The 27500-nt window shown below is 46.9% G+C and overlaps 1 protein-coding gene across 1 annotated transcript in view; it reads right to left on the bottom strand.

Annotated features, from left to right (window-relative positions):
• Positions 1-27500, bottom strand: part of AGPS (alkylglycerone phosphate synthase) — a 289261-nt gene that overhangs the window by 200850 nt on the left and 60911 nt on the right. Inside the window, exons 2-5 of the mRNA XM_075317376.1 lie at positions 26797-26886; positions 5985-6075; positions 4375-4495; positions 2114-2188 (exon numbers count right to left, since the gene is read on the bottom strand). Of these exons, the coding sequence (XP_075173491.1) occupies positions 2114-2188; positions 4375-4495; positions 5985-6075; positions 26797-26886 (377 nt within the window). The remainder of the gene's footprint in view (positions 1-2113; positions 2189-4374; positions 4496-5984; positions 6076-26796; positions 26887-27500) is intronic.

Below are 27500 nucleotides of genomic sequence, written 5' to 3'. Positions count from 1 at the left end.
CGCACCAATGTTAATCAAAGAGGAAGTGTCCTCTTTCCTTTTATTTCTACACAAGAATCGTACTCTCGGTGCAATCGCGGCATGCTGCGTTTTGCACAGTCTCGGCTCACGCGTGTGTGAAATTGCACTGCACTCGCATGTTATGAAACTGCAGTGCGATGTATGCAGAGACAGACAGCGGAGAAGATGGGGAGAAAGTGCTCCCTCCCTCTTCTCCGCAGCTGTGATACGATCACAAGATCTCATCACAGTCACATGACCCTCGGCTGACGCTCGCAGCAGAGGGTCATTAGCATATCATATCTGATGCTCTCGCATCAGAAGCAGTACGCAAGTGGAAAAGAGCCCTAGATGCAAGTCTTCTGCCCCCTGTCTTATACTCAGGTTCACAGTCTTCATCTGTTTTTAGTGTTGCTCCAGTCGGTCTCCTGTGATTTGTGACCAGACGGCAGTTCCACTGTTTCATGGAGTGCGCCAAAGGTCACAACTCGATACAAGTCTATGGGAGCCTTGTTCTGGCTCTCAGAGATGCAATGAGACCTTGCAATGTAATTTCTGACTTCCGGTCAGTCAGACGTTACAGGCACAAGTTGGCACAGAGGGAGCGAAGTCAATTTTTCAAATTACTGTATTTTTCACATTATAAGACGCACTTTTGTTTTCCCTTGGGGGAAAGTAGGGGGTGCGTCTTATAATCCGAATATATGGATTATATACTGCAGGGTCCAGGGGAGATGGGGGCAACTCTGGAGCGGTGCTGGGGGCTGGTGGAGGCTGGTAGAGGCTGCAGGAGGCAGCGGGAGATCTCCTGCTCCCGCTCATATAATATGTACTGCCGCTGTCCATCACAGTCGTGCTGAAACCGCACCGCAGTGATGGGCTGGGGGAGCAGCGCTTATTATATGTGCCTGCGCCCTCCTTTGATCGCACATGCCGCCCCACCCTCCCCCACGTGTTAGAGATGGCCCCCATGCTGCTGCCCATCCTAAAATAAAAAAGCTTTACTTACCTCTTCCAGCGTGTCTCCCCGACCTCACTGCTGATGCGGTGATCAGGCACGCAGAGATCATGTCACTCTGCTGTGCCGATCACATGACCGGCACCGAGAACAAGGAAGTGCAGGAGCTCAACCGCACGGAGGGAGACACGAGGGATTACAGCGCTGGAGAAGGTAAAGTGTTTATTTTACTATGGGCAGCAGCATGGTGGCCATATCAAACACAGGGGGACGTGTGCCATCCATAGGGGACGTGTGCCATCCATAGGGGACGTGTGCCATCCATAGGGGACGTGTGCCAGCACAAGGGGGCTATATTCAATATAAGGGGGCCATATTCAGATTAAGGGGGCTAATTTGAGGATGGGGGGCTATAAAGGGACATATACCCTATATGATTTGTTAGACGGACACTGGGTATTATAAGATGGACCCCATTTAACATTAAAAAAGAAAAAAATTCTCTTTTCCTTCACCAAATTTGGGGGTGCATCTTATAATCAGGTGCGTCTTATAAAGCGAAAAATATGGTACTTCTGGGTCTCTGAAATGAGGCGGGTTTGTAGAAAAATGGTTACAATTGCTTAATGTTTCACAGGATATTTTTGTTCAACGCCTTTAATTAAACCTCAAAGTCTACACTACAATTGTATCTCAGTTGTTTCATTTTAAAATAAAAAATAGTGGCCTGCAGAGCTGAAATCACAAAGATTCTGTCACTTTCTGGACCTAACTATGTAGCAAGCAACCAAGTTTGGCGCTTTTTGTCATTTGTACATCATAACCACTGCAATAACGATAAAGATGAGCAAATGGTGCACGGTCATTACAATGGTTTGTTTGGTTTTTGCCAAGTCCATATTTATCACTTATATGCAATAACTATTTTTAATTTAGGAGGGGGCAGGAGGTTTTAATGCTAGAATTAGAGAAGGGTTTGCATCATGAGAATGGAGAAGGAGGATTGGACTCGCCCACTTGTATTTTGGAGATGTATAAATAGAGTACATAACCTACCAATGTGACTGGATCACAGTATACCTGCGTTACCTTTCTACCATAGTCCTAAATTTTCAGGTCTCTGTAGAAATGAAGTGGAGAAACTAAAGCACTTACGTGGCCACATGACAAAGTCTGGGATTCTTTTGAACGTTCCTTCCCTGAGTGCAAACATCTCGTGGAGGCAGTGACCTATGGAAAACATTACAGTCCAGAATGTCAGTATATAAACGAGTGTGTGTGTGTGTGTGTGTGTGTGTGTGTGTCCGCTAAAGGAATTCGCACCGTCGCATTTACAAATCACAAAATTTTGCACAGACGCTTCATGTGACTCAGGGACCGTCAGACTATGTTTTAAACAAGAACATTTAACCCTGCACTTTACAGTTACTCTCCAAAAAACCTGCCTCCATTAAAGTGAATGGAGCTGCGAGCTATTAATAGGAGCTGTGATTGGTTGCTATAGGAACAAAGGACAGTCATAGTATAAGAAGCTTATGTGTGAGGTAATATGATGTCGGTGGAAAAACACAGACAGACAGAGACAGACAGACCGGGAAAGAGACCGAGACAAATAGAGACACACACAGACCAATAGGAAAAAAAAGCCAGACAGACAGGCAGGCAGACATATGGGGAAAGAGACAGACAGACAGACAGACAGACATATGGGGAAAGAGACAGAGACAGACAGACAGACAGACAGACAGGGAAAGAGACAGAAAGGGACAAAGAAAGACAAGGAAAGACAGAGACAGACAAGGAAAGAGAGACAGACAAAGACAGATGGGGAAAGAGACAAACAGACACAGAGACACAAAGATAGAGGGAGACAGAGAGACTGATACAGAGACAGACACAGATAGACACACAGAGACAGACAGGGAAAGAGAAAGAGACAGTTACTATCCTGCTCGGGATAGTAACAGTCTCTCTCCCTTGGATTGGAGCCTTTGTGTATATGTGATATGTTGAAATCTGTAGATTTCCATCTGATACAACGGTGAATGCCTTATATAATATAATATAATTATATTATATAAGGCATTCATCGATGTATCAGATGTAAATCTACAGATTTCAACATATCACGTATACACAAAGGCTCCAATCCGAGCACCGGACAGCTTAATCATGATTTATGCCCCAAAAAGTGCAGAAATTGTAGTACACTTGTTACTGTGGCGTCAAATTTATTAAAGGGAATCGGTCATCAGGTCTTTGCTATGTAATCTGAAAGCTCCATGTAGTAGGGGCTGAGACGCTGATTCCTGTCATGTGTCACTTGCTGGTGGTTTGCATGTTGTCATTTTGGTGCATTCACTGTTTTTTCTGCAACAGATGTAGCAGAGCTCAGAATGCTGAGCTGTGTATAACCCCGCCCACACCAGTGATTGGCAGCTTATATAGACACCCTTACACAGAGTGGATGAGCCCAGAGTGGATGAGCCCAGAGTGGATGACCAGGACGCACAAGACACCTAGTGTTATGCCGAGATAATGTAGAGCACCGCTCCAAGGATTTCCAAGGGCTCTGACTGTGAGGACCTTTGGACAAGGTGATAACTTTAGATGGTGGGAAGAGAACCCTTTAATAAAGCATCCCCTGCTACCCTTCAAAAAATACTAATTTCACAGCAGGGTATGCCAAAGCTGTTCAATTACTCTGCCCCTATGTTATTTTGTTTTACATATTTAGCAGCCACGCACTGCCCAGGTTAAAATCGATGATGGTCCAGAATAAATGACTCCCCTCTTGAAGAGCATCTGTTAGACGATTTTTGCTCTGTAATCTGAGAACAGTATAATATAGGGACAGAGATCCTGATTCCAGTGATGTGTCACTTGCTGGTCTGTGTTTTGCAGTTTCAATAAAATCATAATTTTATCAGCAGGAGATTATCACTAAAGAACCAGGGATCTCATGCCTCTTTGTCTAACCCAGATATCATCCAGCCCTTATCTAATAGCTGTTCGTGTAGTGGTAGGGCATTAACCATCTGACTGCTCTAACTGTAAAGAACCCTTTCCTATTTATTTGCAGGAATCGCTTTTCTTCCACTCGCAGTGAGTGCCCCCTGGCCCTTAGTATTGTCTTTGGAAGAAATAAGTCATGTGCCAGTCCTTTATATTGACCACACATGTATTTATACATATAAACGAGATCTCCTCTGAGACGTCTTTTTTCTAAGCTAAATAAGCCCAACTTTTCCAGCCTCTCATCATACGGGCGGCCTCCATTCCTTGCAATAATCTAGTTATCCGCCTTTGAACTGACTCTAACTTCTGAATGTCCTTTTTAAAATGTGGAGCATAAAACTGGATCCATATTCTACTTTGCATACATTACGAATACACATACAAATAAAGTTCCTCACCATGCGCTCGGAAGAACCGGTCTTCAACATCTTGAGAAAAAGAAATACCAATGGCTTTGATATCCTGGAGAAACCCCTCGTTTACAACAGCTGGTGGGGCATCGCTTACGTTTAAAGACGCCTAATAAAGAAACATCGGTGATTACAATAAGGGCCATGAATGCAATTTGCTTCCCATAATTGGGCTTTGAGAAGTCTTGAGCGTAGCACTTGAACAGTACGGGAGACTTCCAAGAACAGATCAATAGCCTTCTAACAGCCCGACATTACTCAACGTGGTGGAGCACCAGGAAAAGCTAAATCATCACAGTCTAGGGGAAGCGTGCGAGTATCAAAAAAGTAGAAAAGGAGAGCACATTAAAATATCAATAGTGCCAATTGTAATGTCGTGTCAGACGAGGTGAAGTTAGAGAGCCAGATTTCATCAGATTGGTAATACAGTGGAACCTCGGTTTACAAGTAACCCAGTTTGCGAGTATTTCGCTATACGAGCAAAGCTTGCTGTAAATTTGTAACTCAGTTTACGAGCAAGCTTTGCTGTACGAGCAAATACTCACCGCACACACTTCCGGGTCCGTACTTTCACCGTGCTCTGACCCACTCTTGCAGTCCACACAAACACACACACAAAATACACAAATACACACACAAATACAAACCCACACAAATACACACACAAATACAAACACACAAATACAAACACAAATACAAACACACAAATACAAATACAAACCCACACAAATACAAACCCACACAAATACAAACCCACACAAATACAAACCCACACAAATACAAACCCACACAAATACAAATACACACACACAAATACACACACACACAAATACAAATACACACACACAAATACAAATACACACACACACAAATACAAATACACACACACACACACACACACACAAATACAAATACATACACACACAAACACACACTATGCTCACCTTACCTTCCGTTCCATCGCCGGCCTCCTGGGTTTTGTAGTTCCCCGGTACATGATGTGTATCGGGTAACCATCGCGACGATGGATGAACTTCCACTGCCAGTCGCTCCTCAAAAGGCAGCGCGCTGACCAGAGTCAAGCAGCTCCTGCCTTTGACATCAGCGCTCTGGCAGCAGAAGCTCTGGCATCGTCGCGATGGTTACCAGATACACATCCTGTACCGGCGAACTACAAGATCCAGGAGCCCGGCGATGGAACGGAAGGTAAGGTGAGCATAATATATATATGTGTGTGTGTGTGTGTGTGTGTGTGTGTGTGTGGTGTGTGTGTGTGTGCGCGCGCGCATGCGTGTGTGTGTGTGTGTGCGTGTTTGTGCATGTGTGGAATGGCACAGTAGGGGACCAGGATGGGACATTGAACAAGTTGTGGAACGAATTGTTTGAGCTGCAATTATTTCCTATAGGAAATCTTGCTTTGCTAGACCAGTAACTTGGTTTACAAGCACAGTCCCAGAACGGATTGTTCTCGTAAACCAAGGTTCCACTGTATTATACTACAATGTATAGCGCGTGGATTTAATCGATAACAGAGGATGAAAAATTCTGCTTGTATCCAAAACTTCTCAGAAACGGAGAAATAGAATGGTTGTACTTACTCGGGAGGTAGATTTGTGATCTAGACTAGCACCAAATGTCTTCTCCATCCATTCTCGCAACGCAGGCAGCACCATCCCACTCAGTTTATACCTGAAAGACAATAGCAATACAAAACATTACTATGATACTTTTCTAAACTAATGCAGTTTTTGTTCGCTGTGGCTAGTGTATCTTTGGCTGAAATATCATGTACACCCAAGAATGTAATAAGATAGCCTAAAGGCCCAGTCACACACACAGATAGATCTTTGGCAGATCTGTGGTTGCAGTGAAATCATGGACATATTGTTCCATTTGTACACAGCCACAACCTGGCACTGATTGTCCACAATTTCACTGCAACCACAGATCTGCCGCAGATTTATCTCAGTGTGTGACAGGGCCTTAAGTCACGAAATTCAAACTGCAGCCCGTCCTAGTCATGTGTCTGCTTTCTGAAGAAACGCTGCTCCCGAGACCTGTGTCTCAACTGCCAGAACTGCTACAACCACAAGTATCATAAGCACAAGTGCTGCGATATCAGAAGAATTAAATCTTCTCCTCATGGCTGACGGATTTATTTTATCCCGCCTCAGTCCTCTGTGCTCAGTCAACCGAGAAGATTTATTTATTTCGCTGTTACAGGAACAACTCCGGTATGTGTGTTTCCGATGCAGCTCCTGTCAGTTGACACACGTTTCAGGAGCAGTTTTTCTTCACCCTGCAACTCATCTCCAACTGTAACTAGGATGGGCTGCCATAACAATAGAAAGTCAGGGAGCATTTTGAGAAACCAAACGCTGTGACCTTCTATTGTCAGAAATCACATGTCTGTTTGTCATCTGTGACAGTAAAACCTGCTTTACACCATACGATCCAGCATACGATATCGTATGCGATCGTACCCGCCCCCATCGTATGAGCAGCACGTTCAATTTGTTGAATGTGTCACACAAACGAGTAACCCACCGTCACACGTACTTACCCTTCCATACGACCTCGCTGTGGGCGGCGAACATCCACTTCCTGGAGTGGGAGGGACGTTCGGCGTCACAGTGACGTCACGCGGCAGCCGGCCAATAGAAGCGGAAGGGCGGAGATGAGCGGGACGTAAACATCCCGCCCACCTCCTTCCTTCCGCATAGAATGGAGGTAAGCTGCTGGTCATCGTTCCCGGGGTGTCACACGTGTGCTACCCCGGGTACGATGAACAACCTGACGTTCAATTTTTAGGAATTGAACGACGTACGTGCGATGAACGTTTTACCGTTCAATCGCAATCGCACGAAGCTGTTACATGCTACAATGTAACTTACGATGTCGGATTTGCGTCACTTACGACGTGACCCCGCCGACACATTGTAAGATATATTGTAGCGTGTAAAGCGCCCTTTAGAAACACAGGAGAACTATACTACATTTCTAATTGGAGGTATTTGCTAATATTAATATCGGGCGGCACGGTGGCTCAGTGGTTAACACTGCAGTCTTGCAGCGCTGGGGTCCTGGGTTCAAATCCCACCAAGGACACCATCTGCAAGGAGATTGTATGTTCTCCCCGTGTTTGTGTGGGTTTCCTCCGGGTTCTCCAGTTTCCTCCCACACTCCAAAGACATACAGATAGGGACTCTAGATTGTGAGCCCCAATGGGGACAGTGTTGCCAATGTATGTAAAGCGCTGTGGAATTAATAGCGCTATATAAATTAATAAAATTATTATTATTATATTACACCTACTACATATTGTAGTATGTAGTAGGTGTATTATTATTCATTATATATCAATTCATTATATATCAATATCATTATTATATTACACCTACTACATCTTGCAGATGTTAAGAGAGTTACCAGTGTATGAAGGGGGCTGGCTGTCCACCGCGCTCTAGTGCTAATCCCAAATTCAGAATTTGTGATGGAGCAGGAGCGGAGTCAAACAGAATGCCCCCTTCTTATCAATGTGCTGACATTGAGAGGGGGCAAATCTCTTCCAGGGGACAAAATCTAAATGGAAGTGATGGAAAAGTCAGAGAAGCTTTCATAACGAGAAGTATATTAGTAAGGCCAATGCTGAAACACATCCAAACCACTTTTTATTTAGCATATTTCCAATTTAACCCCGCGTAGATAACTGGAAGTGCAGATGTGCATTACCAGCCACCGGCAATGTACCAACTCCCAAAACTCATCATTCTCCTAGATAAGTGTTATCCCAAACCCCACAGAATATCTAGACTGTAGAGAATGCCCCCGTAGCCCCGCACACAAGAACAAAATAGGAGACAAGCTCTGGAAGATTTATTAGAGCAAGGTAGAAAAATATGTTGACTGCCAAAATATTATATTACCCTCTCCCACAGACACTGTTTACTTAAACCGGCCGGCCTAAAAAAGGAGCCGTTTCAGCTAATTTTTCTGCTCTACGATCAACCGTATCAAATGAAAACTCGATGGCTGATGAACGTTGCCGAAGTCAAGTACTCGTGCTACACAAACAAATCTGCACAGCATCTGCCCCGGGCCGGAGGGCTGACGAAAACCCACGCTGCACCCGGGCGATGCAATGTGAGAAGTCATTACAAGAGAAGGAGCAAGAAGAAAGGAGATGCCGGGGAATAAGAAATCAGACAATGTGCTCTGCTGGCACGACTGTCCGGAGAACCACAAAGCCTCCATGTAATAAGGACCGGAGCGAGCGAGGTCCCGTTTACGTATTATACAATGATGACATCAGAGATAAACAATTATAAGTCACACAAAAAAATACACAAAGAGAAGCCTAATACAAACTCATCCTACAAGTCATAATTCTGATAAAAGCGAACTATAGAGAACCTGTCACAAATAGGTCCCCTTTTAACCCGGTGTAAATGTTGCTGTTCTAAATCCAGCGCTGGTTTCTCTTCTGTTCCTAAGACATGGTCCCTCCTCTTTGTATATAGTTCTACTCTTATTAGCCAACTGTGTGGCAACACCCACTTGGTTTAAAAAAAAAAAAAAAAAAAAAAAAAGACTATTTACATACAGGGAAATTATCACGGGGTATGTAATGACAGGTCAAGAGCCCCTAGGCTGGCCCTCAGACTTGGGACCCTATGCTGTCTCTTATCTTGGAGGTAGGCTTGATGGTAACCAGGTCCAAGCCCCCAGAGTGACCCTGACACCTGTACAAGCCTTGATCTTACTTCCCGTTTCCCCTAGTCTCGGGGCAGGCCGGGAAACCCAATAACGAAACCCAACAAAACAAGGGAGAACGGAAACCCGTAAACACTGCTCTCAAAACACACAGGAGAGACAATAAGTGTACAGATGAGCAAAGAAAAAGGGAATGAAGTAACGCAAAAAAGGAGAATGTTCACACCACTCAATATCGCAACAAGGATCACCATCAACAGGTTCACCAACAAGACCGGTATCGCTTAGAGTAAAAGCCAAAGCTATAATCAGCACTGAGTACTGAGATCCAGGATCTTATATAGGAAGCAGTTGAGTTTTATTGGCAATTGGTAACCTGAGCTCCTGGCAAAGTTCCCCAAAAACTAATTCCTGCAGGACTGAGGAACAGAGCACATTAAACACAGCCGACGCCCAGCTCTGGCTGAACAACAAGAGACACCAGGTTGCCTGGTAGGCTGCAGTGACACCTACTGAGTCTGGACCTGAACACCCCATGACAGAAATGACGCTACATCTCAGAAATGTAGAGGTGCCCGAGCAAAAAGAAAAAAACAAACGCCAAACTCTGCAGAACAGCGTAATTTACACCCGGTAAAAAAAAAAAAAAAGTTACATATCTATGAAAAGCGACAGTCTTTCTCTAAAACATCTCTAAAATAGCACTTTGGTAGATGCTTTTCATTAAAATTCTACATTGCCAAGTTCCTTTGTCATTATGGAGGAATATATTGATAAGGCTACTTTCACACATCAGGTTTTTTCTATCAGGCACAATCTGGAAAAAAACGGGTAAAACGGATCAGGTACCGCATCCGTTTTATCCCCATAGATTTGCATTGTTACCGGATTGTGCCTGATGGCTTTGCGTTGCATCTGTTTTTTTCCGGATGCAGCAAAATTAATTAAAGCGGCGGCCGGAGGCAACGTATCTTGCAACATTTTTTGTCCGGCAAAAAAAAACGAATCGCGCCGCATCCGGCCGCTGCGGCGCATTTTTCAATGCATGCCTATGGACGCCGGATGCGGTGCGATGCGGAAAAAAACTCATCCGGTCGCCGCATGCGGTTTCTTCCACTGCGCATGCTCAGTAGCGTGCCGCAACCGGAAAAAAACGGACGGGCTGCATGTAAAAACTTATGCAAAAGATGCGGTGTTTTCGCCGCATCCGTTGCATAGGTTTCACAGCCGAATTGAGCCGCACGGCTCTAACCGGATGTGTGAAAGTAGCCTAACCGTACGGGCACACTTGACTGACCAAGGAAACGAACGGCCCAGCTGTCAAGGCTCCCACACATTTGCAAGAAGAGGAACAGCAGCTCTTTTTTCCATGGAGGATACCAACAGTGATGTTTATTTGCCCATTACGTTCACACGCAGCATTTTTGCACCGGTTTATTTTCTGCACCAATACCTGCTCTTTTGGCAGTAAAAGACTGCATTCAGGTTGTGCAGTGTTTTTGAGTGTGGATTACTGTCTATAGTACATATTTAGTTTTAACCTAATTCACAAAAACAAGCAGCAAAACCTGCAAAAAAGCACATCCTCATTGCTTTTTATGGGTGAAAAATGCTGAAACAATGTACATGTGGCAGATTTAAAAAAAATGCTGTGTTTCATACAGTCATATGAAAAAGTTTGGGCACCCCTATTAATGTTAACCTTTTTCCTTTATAACAATTTGGGTTTTTGCAACAGCTATTTCAGTTTCATATATCTAATAACTGATTGCCTGAGTAATATTTCTGGATTGAAATGAGGTTTATTGTACTAACAGAAAATGTGCAATCATATGACTCTAGATGGCATTCATGGACAGCACTCGGATGGCACACCGATGGCATTCATGGACAGCACTCAGATGGCACACCGATGGCATTCATGGACAGCACTCGGATGGCACACCGATGGCATTCATGGACAGCACACCGATGGCATTCATGGACAGCACACCGATGGCATTCATGGACAGCACACCGATGGCACACCAATGGCATTCATGGACAGCACTCGGATGGCACACCAATGGCATTCATGGACAGCACTCGGATGGCACACCAATGGCATTCATGGACAGCACTCGGATGGCATTCATGGACAGCACACCGATGGCATTCATGGACAGCACACCGATGGCATTCATGGACAGCACACCGATGGCATTCATGGACAGCACACCGATGGCATTCATGGACAGCACACCGATGGCATTCATGGACAGCACACCGATGGCATTCATGGACAGCACACCGATGGCATTCATGGACAGCACACCGATGGCATTCATGGACAGCACTCGGATGGGAACACAGATGGCATTCATGGACAGCACTCGGATGGGAACACAGATGGCATTCATGGACAGCACTCGGATGGAACACAGATGGCATTAATGGACAGCACTCGGATGGAACACAGATGGCATTCATGGACAGCACTCGGATGGCACACCGATGGCATTCATGGACAGCACTCGGATGGAACACAGATGGCATTCATGGACAGCACTCGGATGGAACACAGATGGCATTCATGGACATCACTCGGATGGAACACAGATGGCATTCATGGACATCACTCGGATGGAACACAGATGGCATTCATGGACATCACTCGGATGGAACACAGATGGCATTCATGGACATCACTCGGATGGAACACAGATGGCATTCATGGACAGCACTCGGATGGAACACAGATGGCATTCATGGACATCACTCGGATGGAACACAGATGGCATTCATGGACAGCACTCGGATGGAACACAGATGGCATTCATGGACAGCACTCGGATGGCACACCGATGGCATTCATGGACAGCACTCGGATGGAACACAGATGGCATTCATGGACATCACTCGGATGGAACACAGATGGCATTCATGGACATCACTCGGATGGAACACAGATGGCATTCATGGACATCACTCGGATGGAACACAGATGGCATTCATGGACATCACTCGGATGGAACACAGATGGCATTCATGGACATCACTCGGATGGAACACAGATGGCATTCATGGACAGCACTCGGCTGGCACACCGATGGCATTCATGGACAGCACTCGGATGGCACACCGATGGCATTCATGGACAGCACTCGGATGGAACACAGATGGCATTCATGGACATCACTCGGATGGAACACAGATGGCATTCATGGACATCACTCGGATGGAACACAGATGGCATTCATGGACATCACTCGGATGGAACACAGATGGCATTCATGGACAGCACTCGGATGGAACACAGATGGCATTCATGGACAGCACTCGGATGGCACACCGATCAGATCACTATCAGTTGTTTTGTTTTTTCCTCACAGCCCAACTTGATCCATCTCACATCTGTTTTATTTTGGGGCTTTTTTCCTTATACACTTGGTCCGCATGTGGAAATTGAAATGTGAACAAAGAGCACTGCAGACTATAATGCATACATGCTCTACTGGAAAAAACACGCTTAAAAAAAAAAACAAAAAAAAAAACACACATACAAAATAGAATGAGACCTCATTATGCATTCATACATTTTACAATCCGTGTTATGGGCACAATACTCGGCCTGACAGTGCCTCTCCTTCCAACATCCTCTCCAGCATATAGGAGACTACCAGTGCAGGTCAGGAGACGTGATCAGTCCGGGCATTGCAGCTGTAACACCAACGGTGATATAAGACAATGAGAATGCAACCTTAGGTCAGGTTCAGACCGCTTTAAATTGCAATTATCACTGGCTCCATGTGCCCGACCGCAACGTGGACAGATGTAGGAGGTGCTGCGAGTACATTCACTAAACTGTGCTGTATTAAAAAGGATCAAAAACCGTGCAAAAACCGTGAGGACGCGAACAGCAGATCAGCCGAAAATATGGCTCTGAACGAGGCCAATTGTTGCACCACTCATATTGGTGGATGTACCCGTGCAGCTTGCTCAGCCAGTAAGGGCTCATCCACATAGGCTTTATTGTCCAAGTGCTATAGGCGTTTTTCAAAATTAGCGCTTGTACCTATGATAGGTGGCTCACATATCAGTCTTTTTTTCCTTGGACCGAGTAGTCCACACAAGGACTTGTCAGATATTGATTGGAGCATTGGATCAAACTTCCAGTGTAGGCCTCAAGGTCCATAGAAAATGCACTCGGACAGACTCTGATGCCAGCTGTGCTTTTTTGAAGGACTATTCAACAGGAAAAAGTTGAAAAAACTCCAACCGTTTTGTTTGCTTGGTTTTTTTTGTTTGTTTTTTTTAAATCAAAGAAAAGCTAATGAAACTCCGACCAAACTCTGATGGTAAAAACCAACACATTGACAAAGCCCACGCGCCGACCAATCAACCAAACCCACGCACCAAACCAACCCACCCACCCACCACACGCACCCGACCAACCAACCCACCCACCCACTCCACGCACCCAACCAACCAACCCACCCACTCCACGCACCCAACCAACCAACCCACCCACCCCACGCACCCAACCAACCCAACCCACCCCACGCACCCACCCAACCAACGAACCCACCCCATGCACCCAACCAACCAACGCACCCAACCAACCAACCCCACGCACCCACCCAACCAACCAACCCACCGCACGCACCTAACCAACCAACCCCACGAACCCAACCAACCAACCCCACGAACCCAACCAACCAACCCCACGAACCCAACCAACCAACCCCACGAACCCAACCAACCAACCCCACGAACCCAACCAACCAACCCCACGAACCCAACCAACCAACCCCATGAACCCAACCAACCAACCCCATGAACCCAACCAACCAACCCCACACACTCAACCAAACCCACGCATCCAACCAACCAAATCCTGATCAAAAATACCAGTGAAACTTGGCCTTTATTTGTGCACAAGAAAAATCACTGACATGTGATTGAGCCCAAAGACTGAAGTTTTGAAAAGGGAATGGCAATAATGTTAAATTCCATATAAAGATGTGAAAGGGTCTCACATCTTTCTGGTGGGTCCAATACTAACTCTGTTACACAGAGAACCAAGAATTGTAAGTAGAGCTCAGTTCTGTAAAATGTCACCAACCTTATCCTGCTATAATCTATTTTGTTGAAATGTGATCATGTTGTGCGTTATTGAAAAATCAGGACAGGAGACCACATGACAGGCGAGGGATCAGAGGCAGAACCCACACAGATCAAGTGTATCATTGGGGAAATGTAGGATTACGTGCAGACCATTCCCATAAATAACCAATCATGAAACACTGCGGTTTGCTGACAGAACCTGCAGAACGGGGTCCTTAAAAGGGAAAAAAAAATAAATTTATATCACATATCCCCTTAACTATCTTAGTAAATCACAAACTAAAAAAGACCCATGAGTGAGAGGTACATGCAAGATTCTTACATAAATAATAAAAAAAAGTAAACTTTTTAGGATATGTTTTTTTTCCTGGTGGGAGGAACCCAATCACAACACATAGATACAGATTATATTATATATATAAGTTACTTGCATTTTCCAACCATCATTTGAATGAGTGAAAAGTGTTGCAAAAACGGTGAGATAGTTGACATGTTGCTTCAGGGCTTAAATTAGGGGCTGAAAAAAAATAGATTCCAGGAATCTCATTGATTATACTGGTACTGCAAAATGCTAAGGGGGGGGGGTGTTTGGGGCAAACACAGCAAAAACACAACGTGTAAACATACACCAAGATTGTATTTTGGATATGTAACTTAAAAGGAACAGACACGGTACATAGTCCATTTAGGTAATATGCGGTACACCTACACAGGTTCGGATACATTTCTCCGTCTAAGTGCCCCAGTGGAGGCATCTCCCACTCTACTCACTGACCCCGGTCAGTACACACAACCCCTCTCTCTGAGATTCCTTTCGGAGGTGTCACAAACCTCCACACACTTACTCCAGTCAGAAGAAGCAAGACTGCTTTTCATTCAGAAAGTTCCTTCCAGAGGCTTCACAACCTCTACACACACACTGTCCCGGTCAGGACAAGCTAACCTACTCTCACTCTCAGAGGTTTCCTTCCTGGAGACAACACAGCCTCCCCACACTGGCCACATGTCAAACGAACAGACCAATTTCACAATATGAGACACCCCCATGTATGAGGATAGCAAAACCCACCAGTCTCTCCAGCTAGCTGTTAAAGTCGTCCCTAGAACGTTCTAATCAAACCTGTGGTACTACAGATACCAGAGTGGACATCCAGGTTTACACCACCTCTGTGATACATACCCGCCGGCATGTTACACATAGATGACTCGATAGTCTACACTGTGTCTGCAAGAGAAGCCGTCATGGAAAGTAACATTGCACTGTGGTCAGAACAGTAATGAAATAACACCAGGGAGAAGTGAAGATCAGCTTCTGGCTTTTTTACCCTCTGAAGGCGTCTTCTGTTCCAAGACATACAATCAGGAGCAGAATGGCTTATATCAGCTTCTGTTGTAGTAACTCCAAGGTGGGATACGAGGGGGATTTATAGCCAAAGACAACAGTGGATCATATGATATGTAAAGTGAAAAAACACACAGCTGTCAATCAATATACAAGGAAAATGCATAAAAAGCACCTCCTAAACCAGTATTGTCAGACGTCATTTTTAATGTCGGAGGAGGGGTTTTCTTTACTAAAAAGAAAAACTAAAATCCGCAACAGAAGCCACACGCAGGAATATATACCATATTTTTCGGACCATAAGACGCACTTTTTTTCCCCAAAATGTTGGGGGAAAGTAGGGGGTGCGTCTTATGGTCTGACTGTGGCTGCGGGGAATGTGGGTGCTGCGGTGGAGCGGGTCATCGGGGGCACGAGCAGGCTGTAGCAGCCTGCCGTGACCACAAGGACCCGCTCATTTAATATGCACGCCCATCCCCCGCCCATCATCCCTCCGCGCTGAGGCAGGCACTGACAGGTGAGCGAGATGATGGGCGGGGGTTTAACAGCTGGCCCGCATGATCACCCCTGGCAACTACGGCCTGGAGTGATCATGTGCGGCTGTATTCACTGGTCCCCGCGCATCATCATCAGCGCGGGGAGCAGTGAATCAGTGTACAGTACTCACTGTTCCCCTGCAGCATCGCTCGTCCTCCCGTCTGTGTCAGCGGCAGCGCCGCTGAGTGGAGCCGTCCCCGTTACCCTGCTGCATCGCGATCATCTCCTGTGTCTGTGCCGGCGGCTGGGTGGAGACTAGCGGGGCGCACAGCGATGACATCGCTATGCGCACGTGTCCACACACAGCCGCAGGCACCAGACACAGACGCAGTAGATGATCGCGATGCAGCAGGGTAACGGGGACGGCTCCACTCAGCGGCGCTGCCGCTGACACAGACGGGAGGACGAGCGATGCTGCAGGGAGTGAGGTAAGGTGAGGAGAGTATGAATGTTTATTTTTTTTTTATGTGCCACAGGATGCGGGTATATTATGAGCAGGAGGGGGTCATATGAGCAGGAGGGGGTCATATGAGCAGGAGGGGGTCATATGAGCAGGAGGGGGTCATATCAGCAGGATGGGGTCATATCAGCAGGATGGGGTCATATCAGCAGGATGGGGTCATATCAGCAGGATGGGGTCATATCAGCAGGATGGGGTCATATCAGCAGGATGGGGGTATATTATGAGCAGGATGGGGGTATATTATGAGCAGGATGGGGGAATATTATGAGCAGGATGGGGGAATATTATGAGCAGGATGGGGGAATATTATGAGCAGGATGGGGGTATATTATGAGCAGGATGGGGGTATATTATGAGCAGGATGGGGGTATATTATGAGCAGGATGGGGGTATATTATGAGCAGGATGGGGGTATATTATGAGCAGGATGGGGGTATATTATGAGCAGGATGGGGGTATATTATGAGCAGGATGGGGGTATATTATGAGCAGGATGGGGGTATATTATGAGCAGGATGGGGGTATATTATGAGCAGGATGGGGGTATATTATGAGCAGGATGGGGGTATATTATGAGCAGGATGGGGGTATATTATGAGCAGGATGGGGGTATATTATGAGCAGGATGGGGGTATATTATGAGCAGGATGGGGGTATATTATGAGCAGGATGGGGGTATATTATGAGCAGGATGGGGGTATATTATGAGCAGGATGGGGGTATATTATGAGCAGGATGGGGGTATATTATGAGCAGGATGGGGGTATATTATGAGCAAGATGGGGGTATATAGCAGGATGGGGCCATATGCCATGATGGGTTATATAGCAGGATGCGGCCATATTCCAGTATATAGCAGGATGCGGCCATATGGCAGGATGACGGTATATAGCAGGATAAGGGACATATACTGTATATACAAGGCAGGAGGATCATTACCAGGATGCGGCACCTTAGTAGAGAATTTGGGGACATTACCCCCATAACACTGTCAGTAGCAGATCGTCGCCTCATAACAGTGTGTCATAACCACATTTTTTGCTTAAAATTTTAATTTCCTATTTTCCTCCTCTAAAACCAGGGTGCGTCTTATAGTCCGGTGCGTCTTATAGTCCGAAAAATACGGTAGCTGACAAAGGATATCATAAAATTACATTTACCCCCAACTGCAATTACAGGGAAAACAAGGCCAATGGGATCGGAGTCACTGCAAGGAAACCATGGGATAAGGGATAGTCCTCTAAGTCCTTTATTACAGAAAAACAGTTTAAGGCTATGTTCACATGTCGTGTGTTTGCTGTTTTTCTCTTCAGAAAAAAACAAAGTTGCTTATAAAAAGCAGGTTTTGCTGCAGATTATGTGTGTCATTTGTCTACAGTACACGTTTAAACGGGATTGTCCACTACTAGGACAACCTCTTCTGATTCCACACATTTCTCTCCGGTAAAATAATAAAGACTAGACTATACTCACTTACGCTGCCACCGCATCTCCCTGCATCCAATCAGCGCCGGCTTCTGTCACCCCACCTTCGGACACAGGAGCAATCAACAAGCAGTGAGTGGCAGCCGAATCGCTCACTGTTGATAACTCATGGACACAGAAGCTGGCGCTGATTGGATGCAGGGAGCGGAGGCACCGCTGGAACTGCGCCGGCAGCGGAGGGGAGTATATGTGGTATATATTTTACCTGGGGGAAACATGTGGAATCAGAAGGGGTTGTCCTAGTAGTGGACAACCCCTTAAATAAATTTAGTTTATTTCACCAAAAAGCAACAAAAACGTTACATTTATATATTTTGCACTACCTCATTGCTTTCTATGGTGAAAAAAAAGATGCAAAAAACGCTGAAAGAATCCAAAAAGCAGCATTTTAAAAAAAAAAAAAAAAAAAAGCAGTTTTCCAATTCAGTCAGGAAAAAAAAAAAAAATCAATAGTGCATGAGATTTCTGAAATCTTACCGCTTTTGCAGTTACTGTAAAAAGCAGCCTAATTTGCATACACAAAGCTTTAAAAATGCAACGTGTGAACATAGCCTTAGGCTATGTGCAAACGTTGCGTACTGTCACTGCAGAAATTTCTGGAGCGATTTGAACAGCACACGTGCCCTTCAAATCGCTGCAGAAAGAGTCCGTAATGAAAAAAAAAGCCGATTCCATGCGCTCTGACTGCAGCCCCTCCCATAGACAGAGGGGGGACTGCATGCAGAGCGCAGGAAAGAAGTGACATGTCACTTCTTAGAACGCGCGCTTCGGGCAACAGCCGAAGCGCTGCGCTCTAAGACGCCACGTGCGCACGTCTCCTGCACAATCTCCATAGATTGTGCTGGGGACGCAGGACGCATGCAGTTACGCTGCGGTGCAGATCGCAGCGTAACTGCATGCAAATACGCAACGTGCGCACATAGCCTTAAAAGGGGTTGTCCCATGAACAAAGTACACTTTAATCAATGTGCTGTATACCTTCCCAGAACTCTGTTGCCTGACTTCAGTACTGTATACCCCTCCAGAACTGTCTGTTGACCCCCTCACCCCAGTGCTGAATGTGCCCCCCCACCCCAGAGCTGTATGAATGGTTGGGTGTGTGTGTGTGTGTGTGTGTGTGTGTGTGTGTGTGTGTGTGTGTGTGAAGAATGGCACAATAGACGAGACTACTACAGGGCATTGCTACAAGAAGAGGACCAGGAAAGAGGACATTAATACAAGAAGAGTACCAGCGTTGGCACATTTGTGAAAGGGGACAATGATGGGCACATTACTACAGGATGGGGCACTTTTCTACCAGAAGGGGAACAGGATAAGGTGCATTACAAAAAGATTAGGACCAGGATGGAAAAATTACTACAAGATGTTGGCCAAAATTACTACATGGTGCCAATTGTAATATTACTTACAAAAAGGGAACAAAAACAAAATGCAAACAAAAATAAAAAGAAAGCATGATTTTTTTTCACCACATGATTTTTTATATATATTATATATATATATATATATACATACACTAGAAGGTGGCCCGATTCTACGCATCGGGTATTCTAGAATTTACGTATTGTGTAGTTCATGTATGATTTTTGTTATATATATATATATAGATGTTGTTGTGTGTAGTTACCAAGTGTTTGTGTAGGGTGCTGTACATGTTCTGAGTGTCGCGGGGGGTGAGAGCGGTGTTGTATGTGTGTTGCGTGTGTTGCGTTGTTTGTGGAGCGCTGTGTGTCTGTAGCGTTGTGTGTGTGTGTTGTGCGGTTTGTGTGTGTGTGTGGTGTGTTTTGGGGGGAGGTATGTTTTGAGCAATGTGTGTGTTGTGCAGTATGTGCGTATATTTGTGTGTGCAGCGTTGTCTGTGTGTGTGGGTGTCTGTGTAGGGCGTTGTTTGTGATTCCTAGTGTGTGTGTGTTGTGCAGTGCGCGTGTGTGTGTGTGTGTTGGGGGGAGGTGTGCACCTCCCATCGTGCTCCATCCCCCATGCTGCGCACCCCCCATCGTGCTGCATCCCCCATGCTGCGCACTCCGAAACGTGCTCCATCCGCCATGCTGCGCACTCCCAAACGTGGTCCATCCGCCATGCTGCGCACTCCCAAACGTGCTCCATCCGCCATACTGCGCACTCCCAAATGTGCTCCATCCCCCATGCTGCGCACTCCCAAACGTGCTCCATCCGCCATACTGCGCACTCCCCATCGTGCTCTATCCGCCATGCTGCACACTCCCAAACGTGCTCCATCCGCCATGCTGCGCACTCCCAAACGTGCTCCATCCGCCATGCTGCGCACCCCCTATCATGCTCCATCCGCCATGCTGCGCACTCCCAAACGTGCTCCATCCGCCATGCTGCGCACTCCCAAACGTGCTCCATCCGCCATGCTGCGCACTCCCAAACGTGCTCCATCCGCCATGCTGCGCACTCCCAAACGTGCTCCATCCGCCATGCTGCGCACTCCCAAACGTGCTCCATCCGCCATACTGCGCACTCCCCATCGTGCACCATCCGCCATGCTGCGCACTCCCAAACGTGCTCCATCCGCCATGCTGCGCACTCCCAAACGTGCTCCATCCGTCATGCTGCGCACTCCCAAACGTGCTCCATCCGCCATGCTGCGCACTCCCAAACGTGCTCCATCCGCCATGCTGCGCACCCCCCATCATGCTCCATCCGCTTGGGAGTGCGCAGCATGCCGGATGGTGCACGATGGGGAGTGCGCAGTATGGCGGATGGAGCACGTTTGGGAGTGCGCAGTATGGCGGATGGAGCACGTTTGGGAGTGCGCAGCATGGCGGATGGACCACGTTTGGGAGTGCGCAGCATGGCGGATGGACCACGTTTGGGAGTGCGCAGCATGGCGGATGGACCACGTTTGGGAGTGCGCAGCATGGCGGATGGAGCACGTTTGGGAGTGCGCAGCATGGCGGATGGAGCACGTTTGGGAGTGCGCAGCATGGCGGATGGAGCACGTTTGGGAGTGCGCAGCATGGCGGATGGAGCATGATGGGGGGTGCGCAGCATGGCGGATGGAGCACGTTTGGGAGTGCGCAGCATGGCGGATGGAGCACTTTTGGGAGTGTGCAGCATGGCGGATAGAGCACGATGGGGAGTGCGCAGCATGGCGGATGGAGCACGTTTGGGAGTGCGCAGCATGGGGGATGGAGCACGTTTGGGAGTGTGCAGCATGGCGGATAGAGCACGATGGGGAGTGCGCAGTATGGCGGATGGAGCACGTTTGGGAGTGCGCAGCATGGCGGATGGAGCACGTTTGGGAGTGTGCAGCATGGCGGATAGAGCACGATGGGGAGTGCGCAGCATGGCGGATGGAGCACGATGGGGAGTGCGCAGCATGGGGGATGCAGCACGATGGGGAGTGCGCAGTATGGCGGATGGAGCACGTTTGCTCAGCCTCTCTCCTTCCAGCCTCCCTCAGCATCAGCCTCCCCCTCCCAGCCTTCCCCAAGATCAGCCTCTCTGCTCCCAGCCTCCTCCAGCACGCCGTGCTCCTCTGCCGCCACTCACCCACACCCGATCGCATCCACTCACCCACACAACCGATCGCATCCACTCACCCACACAACCGATCGCATCCACTCACACACACAACCGATCGCATCCACTCACACACACAACCGATCGCATCCACTCACACACACCCGATCGCATACACTCACACACACCCGATCACATACACTCACACACACCCGATCGCATACACTCACACACACCCGATCGCATACACTCACACACACACGATCGCATACACTCACACACACACGATCGCATACACTCACACACACAGACACTGACGATATTGCACATACGCGCTGATACTCACAACATCCGGGGATATCACATGCTTCTGGCCATGTGATCCTCCGTCAGGTCCTGGAAGCTCACAGCACAATATCGCCGCCGAGAAGCAAGCGATATCCCAGGATGTTGTGAGTATGTGGATGCGATGTGATGTGTGAGGTATGTGTGAGTGTGATCTGATTTGTGTGTGTGTGTGTGCTGTTATGTTATGTATGTTCCGCAGCTGCAGGACCTTGATGTGTGGATGCGATGTGATGTGTGTGTGAGGTGTGTGTGAGAGTGAGTGGGAGCCGGTGTACACTGGTAACTATGATACACATCGGGTAACTAAGGGACCTTAGTTACCCGATGTTTATAATGGTTACCAGCTTTCACGGCCTCCGTCAAGATCCCAGCATCGCAAGGTTATGTGTGGCGCTGCCGGGATCCTGACGGAGCCGGTGTAGAAGCAAGAGATATCCCAGCATGTTGTGATGTGTGAGGTGTGTGTGAGGTGTGTGTGAGAGTGAGTGTGATCTGATGTGTGTGTACTCACCTGGGAATCGGAGCCCCGTGTCAGTTGGGCCAGAGCGAGCGTGCATTGCGTGAGGGGGGCGGGGCCTGCAGAGAGGCGGGGCGAGAGGCCAATCCGTGTGGGGGGGCGGGGCCATGGCGAGCCCAGCGGCCAATCAGCTTTGTGTCACCGTAAGGACACAATTTCGGAGCATGACAGACAGACAGACAGACAGAATAAGGCAATTATATATATAGATATATATATATATAAAAAAATATATTATAAACTAAATATATTATATATAAAAAAGTCCATGTTTGTTATAATAAAGGAGCTAAATCTGTTCAAAAACAGTGATCCAAAGTTGTAAAGAGAAATAAATGGTACCACTGAAAACGTCACTTGGTTCTGCAAAGAATGCGGCCCACCAAGTATTTTTTATTATAAAAAATATATATATGGTTCGCCTCCGGCCCAGGAGATGTAGTTTGATCAGATCATGTTCCTGCATGGTTGGACACATCCATTATACAGGGACACATTTATAAAAGTTGTTATCAGCACAGGAACACTTTATTTTTATCGTATCCAATAGTGGAACTCCTTTTTATTCCAAGATCTAGTAATTAAAGCGTACTTTGCTAGTGGGAAAAATCCTTTAAAAAGAAATGTACAAAATTATAAATGCTATTAGCCATTCACAGTCAAGTTAGATATTAATGGAAACCAACAAAAAGTAGCTTACATTAAAAAAAAAAAGAATTATTATTATTATTATTATTATTATTATTAAATAATTATATAAAAAATAAAATAGTAAAAAAAAAAAAACTATATAATAATCATATAAAATACTAAATATGCAAAAATATAACAATAATAACAACAATAATAATAATGTTGCTTTTGCAATCAATTTAAAATGTAGGAATTTTATAAATTATTTCCAAATGTCATATTTATCACTATCCTAGCAGGAATCAGTTTGATATCTACCCCGGGGCATCTAAACCATGTGCCCCCATGACCCAGCGCTTTCTCGCCCTGCGAGTCGTACCGCTGATTTAGGACGCTCGTTTTGCTGACGGACTTATTAATTAATGAAGACACACACAACATAAGGAGTGTATGGCTGCCTCCTGCCAGCCGAGATATAGCGAGCAATGCTCCCGACTGGGTCTATTGTCTCTGGCTGGGTGCTTGGGGTGGACACAAAGAATATTGTCTGGGGTTTATCTCCTGAGCACCAGGCAGCTTTGCATGTGAAGAGCAGATGTGGATTATTTATTGGGTGGTTTTGCCGATCCGCCAGCCAGCAGTAAACACTGGAAAATTCTGCTACCACGATGCTGGGAAGTGCAGCAATTACAATCAGAGCGCTGCCCCCATCAGTCATCCCGGCCTCCAGATAAGGCTGACCGACTGTAAGGGAAGGCGGACAATAATCCACCACACAATGCTACCAGCAGCGCATACATCTCTGCTGACCACGGCCGAGGAGTCCTGCAAATGTCCTGCACCTTCTCCTCCTCCATTCCTGCCATGAATTCTATTCCATGTGATTTAGTGGCCTGCACAGGTCTCACACTGGGAGCACTGGTTGTAGACCGACCAGACGAGGCACAGGACAGCCTGCAGGGGTCACGTAGGCCAATACAGTCCATTTTATACTGGAATTATCTGGAGAGCTGCCTTTCCTTTGGAGATTTATATACTTTATATATAGTATACACCATCACCATTACAGTTTTCCTCTTCCCCATTCACTACACAAAGAGCTGTGCAGGGACTGACAGATGGGGCCTTTAACTTCTCGGTCACTGGATAGCCGACCTCTGCGCCCCCGGAGATCCTGAGTGAGGGCACAGCATAACCCTTTATGAGTTGAAAATACTCAATGTGTACACTTGGCCTTAAAGGGGTATCTGTAAGACAAAACCAGGAGTGGGTACAAAGTACAGCAGTGGTGCCGTGTTTCTATTATACTTATCCTCTGATTGTTCCACTCCTGGCTTTGTTTACAATTACTGAGGTAAAAAAACTCACCAAATACTCAATGTGCGCACGAGGCCCAAGAGGAAACAATTTAGGAGATTCTGAAATAACCTCATTTATCTGCCTACATAGCGAGAACATTTTACTGTCTATGTTACCGCGTGTCTGTGTCACAGCTGAAAGTGACCAGGCCAGTCAGTTCAGAGAAAGGTGGATAGGCCGAGAATTGCAGCCACATCATAAAGAGTGAAATATGGCTGCTATATGTTCATGTGACTAAGTCCTAAGTCCTCCCTCCCCGGCCGTCTCCACCCCCCCCCTTTCCCATCCCCCTGCCGCCCCCCCCTTCCCCCTCCACTAACGCCACCTCCCCCCCTCAACTAACGCCACCTCCCCCCCCTCAACTAACGCCATCTCCCCCCCCATTTCCCTTCCCAGCCACCACCCCCCCCTCCCCAGCCGCCACCCCTCCCCTCCCCAGCCGCCATCTCCCCCCCTCCCCTTTCCCTTCCCAGCCGCCATCTCCCCCCCCCTTACCCTTCCCAGCCGCCATCTCCCCCCCCCTTACCCTTCCCAGCCGCCATCTCCCCCCCCTTACCCTTCCCAGCCGCCATGTCCCCCCCCCTTTCCCTTCCCAGCCGCCATCTCCCCCCCCCCTTACCCTTCCCAGTTGCCATCTCCCCCCCCCTTTCCCTTCCCAGCCGCCATCTCCCCCCCCCTTACCCTTCCCAGTCGCCATCTCCCCCCCCCTTACCCTTCCCAGCCGCCATCTCCCCCCCTCCCCTTCCCAGCCGCCATCTCCCCCCCCTCCCCTTTCCCTTACCAGCCGCCATCTCCCCCCCCCTTTCCCTTCCCAGCCGCCATCTCCCCCACCCCTTTCCCTTCCCAGCCGCCATCTCCCCCACCTCTTTCCCTTCCCAGCCGCCATCTCCCCCTTTTACCTTTGCGGCCACCATCTCCCCCTCCTTCCTTCCCCTGCCGCCATCTCCCTCTTTCCCTCACCCCTTTTCCCCCTATATACAGACGCCACTTTCTTTTGCACAGATGACGCAGTCCACATGTAGCTCTGTATAACTGCCAGCGGACAGTCATACACTGATGTGGTCATATAGGGCCGTATATTGTACAGTAATATACTATTTGTCACAATGTATTATAAAAAGCAAAAGCAATTAAGACCAAATTTGCATTGAACAACTTTTGAGTGAATCCAGCAAAATGGGGCTAATAAAGACGACCATCTGAAATTTTTAGGGTTTTTTTTGTTGAAATTTGAGCAAATCTGACAACTTATATTTTTGCTTTCGCTGCTGCTCATCTCTTGGGTTTGTCATAAATGAACTGCACAGAGCCAAAAAAAAAAAAAACACCCTGGTCGTTATCTGTATATAATGTATAATACACAGCAGTGGAAATGTTTGATCACATCCGGATTGTCGCCCTTACAACCTGCGGATTATGCAGAGGTGATCATGGGCACTGCGGATTTTATCTCATTAGTCTATTACCGGACCCATCTCTCATGTCAGCCACTGACTTGTCCAATTATAGGTCTTCTATTTTTTTAATTTTTTTATTCATTTTAAAAAAAAAAAAAGAAGAGGTTCCTCAGCAGCTGCAGCCTGTATGTGAAATCTAGGTCATCATTGCTCTTTTTCTGTAGGACCTGTAATATGGAGCAATACCACAATATTAGGCAATCGCCTTTTAAGCAATTTCTTCATACCTTCTCGGTCACAGCTTTAGATTCTCGCTAATACTACAGAAATAAATAATAGAATACAAATTTCCAAGCTTTAAACGAATTGACTTTATAGCGTTACAGTCATGGAAATGGCAGCTCCTTTCATTTTTCTTCTTCATTGACACAATACATTCTGGAGGGAAAAAAAAAAAAAAAAAAGTCCCCCTCCTCACCAGACCCCCGCCCCTGTAAAATGCTTTATTGTAGGGCTCATGCTCGGTTTACACAAGGCTGCACCAACCGTAATGTGTTTTCCGATTGGCTGATCCCAGAATGGGGGCGGCACCAGCAGTCTACAATGATTAATTAGTGGGCGTCAGCTGGAAATAAACGCACGTCCTCATTGGCCAGAGTCATGTATGACTCATGTGATCAATTTACATAAGCACACCCACACAATTTAACCATTTTAAGGTTTGGTTTGCAGTGTAGGACGGCTGGATTATACTGCAGCACCATCTACAGGCCCTGGAGGGAGTTTTTTTCCTTCCAATTAGTACATTAATATCAGCACTTTTTGACGTATTGTTAAATTTGGTAAACAGAATGGAACAGATAATTAACAGATATAATCGTCAATGGTCGCAAAAGAAAAGCAATTTTAGTCTGGAAAAAACCCTAAAAGTTTGACAAAAAAAAAAACAATATCACAACGTCACAGATCTGCAGGGTGGGTTTGTTTTTATTTTTTTTTTTTTTTTTTTTTTTAATCTTACCTCTTGCCAGTGAATTCAGCTTGGCCTTTCTTGTTGAAAGTAAATTTGGAATCATTGTATCCCCAGCCATTCCACTTCAGAAGCTCCTGCCTGCAGGAAGACGGGAGAAAAGCACACTGTATAAATGCACATATACTTGTATACATGTGCACCGCTATACAACTACGGAAAGGAAATCCTGGCACTAATTTTTAAATTCCAAAAAAGGTGGCGTAGATCTGTATCTCTACAGCGTCCCCTACATCATACCCCCAGATGTCATCCACACGAAAGTGAGAGCCAGAGCCAGACAGAAAGAGCGAGCGAGCGCCAGACAGAAAGAGCGAGCGAGCGAGCGAGAGCCAGACAGAAAGAGCGAGCGCCAGACAGAAAGAGCGAGCGAGAGCCAGACAGAAAGAGCGAGCGAGCCAGACAGAAAGAGCGAGCGAGCGAGAGCCAGACAGAAAGAGCGAGCGAGAGCCAGACAGAAAGAGCGAGCGAGCGAGAGCCAGACAGAAAGAGCGAGCGAGCGAGAGCCAGACAGAAAGAGCGAGCGAGCGAGAGCCAGACAGAAAGAGCGAGCGAGCGAGAGCCAGACAAAGAGCGAGCGAGCGAGAGCCAGACAAAGAGCGAGCGAGCGAGAGCCAGACAAAGAGCGAGCGAGCGAGAGCCAGACAAAGAGCGAGCGAGCGAGAGCCAGACAAAGAGCGAGCGAGAGCCAGACA

This window comes from Anomaloglossus baeobatrachus, chromosome 7 (genome assembly GCF_048569485.1).
Source record: "Anomaloglossus baeobatrachus isolate aAnoBae1 chromosome 7, aAnoBae1.hap1, whole genome shotgun sequence".
NCBI classification, from domain to species: domain Eukaryota; kingdom Metazoa; phylum Chordata; class Amphibia; order Anura; family Aromobatidae; genus Anomaloglossus; species Anomaloglossus baeobatrachus.
The sequence above is the reverse complement of the archived record's forward strand: the minus strand, read 5'-3'. Positions and strand labels throughout refer to the sequence as shown.